Consider the following 1,586-nt stretch of genomic DNA (forward strand, 5'->3'; position numbering starts at 1 on the left):
AGTTGAATGTTTAGCTGCTTGATGAGCTCAGCTTTAATTAAACCAGTCAATGCAGATTTCTGTCCTGGCAAGACACTATTTTCCTTAACCACTTCCTGCTGGTGGGTGTACATCTATGGCCGACCACAGAGGTGGTTATACCAAGAACACAGCTGCTTCTGCAGCCATGTTCTTGTTATAGTTTTAAACAGGGTCTCCCCGCATAGATCGGAGAGGACCCCTGATGTCTCCATGAAGAGGACCTAGCACACCCTGTTTGCTATTACATAGAGGGGTTGTTTCCAGGAATAACTATGCTAGTGTTACTAAAATTATAAGATCTTTTTTTTAATAAAGTTTTTCATTTGAATTTGTTTAGGAAATGTCAGAAAATACTTGGTAAAAATATGAAACTCTGGGAAGATGAGGTGTACCGCTTTAAGAAGATTGGACAGTTAAAGGTAATATGCACAGAGCTATTACTGCTAACTGCATTTTTTTAATAGTATATTGCATTGGAAAGTTGTGTATATGAAACATTTTAATTTGACTACAAACTTAGACAGCAGACATCACATTTTTGCTGTTTCTTAAAATTTGTTTGTCCTTACAGCATTAATAAATATTCATATCCCAGTGTTTGCTGTGAATAGGGGGGTAACAAAATTCCTTTGGAAAAAGCCAATTTTGGTGCCTCCCTGGTGCCTGGTTATTGTGACCAATGGTGAGGCATGGGTAATGGGGTATGTGTCTTAAGGCCAGAACAGGCTGGCAAATATTTGTGCCTGAACAGTGACCCTTTACTAGAGATCACCTGACCCATTGCTTACATGTCTGAGCACCAAACCGATGACAGTTTTGGCTTTTACCAAAATATGTCAATGTTTTAGTCTACTATTTACATTTGTTTAAGCCATTCATGACTGAGCTTTTTTTTTCCAGTTTCTGTTCATTAATGACTGACACACTTTTTACATTTTTGCTGTGTGATTCCTCCACGGCAGTATTATACTTTCTTACTAAGTGCACCCACAAATATTATATATTGTTTTTTACAGGACAGATAGGGCTATATATTTATATTATTTATATTAAATATGTGTGCCTAACGCCTCACTTAGGATGAATAAAATAAAATGCGGAAAAAACATAAAGAAAACACTTTTTCCCCAGTCTTTTTTTTTTTTTTTAAATAGCACAGCTAAAAAATGCATTAAAATAAATGTATATGTCCTTTATTTGGAAACACTTCACTTCCCTAGGATTTCAGAAAATGTTCTGTAGTTTTCAGCCTTAAGGTGCCCATAGACCTTAGAATTATCTGCAGATTTTCTGTGGTCAGATGGAAAAAGTGCAACAGATTGGCCCAAGTGGAGATTACTCCATCCACACAGTTAAGTTCCTTTTCCATCTGACCACAGAAAATCTGCAGATAATTGTAAGGTGTATGGCCAGCTTTAAACTAAAAGCTAACATTTTAATTTTTTTCCTCTAAAAGCTAATATTGGTCACCTGGCATACACCCTCACTAAAAGGCTTAACCCCTTGGGGGGAAAAGCAAATCTGCAGCTCAGCTGCAAATTGTCATGGTAAGGGGTTAATTTTTG

At 36.8% G+C, this 1,586-nt stretch overlaps 1 protein-coding gene across 2 annotated transcripts in view; it reads left to right on the plus strand.

Annotated features, from left to right (window-relative positions):
• The window catches only part of VPS41 (VPS41, HOPS complex subunit), a 236,476-nt gene that overhangs the window by 177,091 nt on the left and 57,799 nt on the right, over nucleotides 1-1,586 (plus strand). For both annotated transcript variants that reach the window (XM_018558775.1, XM_018558776.1), the window contains exon 16: nucleotides 359-440. In XM_018558775.1, the coding sequence (XP_018414277.1) occupies nucleotides 359-440 (82 nt within the window). The remainder of the gene's footprint in view (nucleotides 1-358; nucleotides 441-1,586) is intronic.

This window comes from Nanorana parkeri, unplaced genomic scaffold (assembly GCF_000935625.1).
Source record: "Nanorana parkeri isolate BGI_ZX_2015 unplaced genomic scaffold, ASM93562v1 scaffold357, whole genome shotgun sequence".
NCBI lineage: Eukaryota > Metazoa > Chordata > Amphibia > Anura > Dicroglossidae > Nanorana > Nanorana parkeri.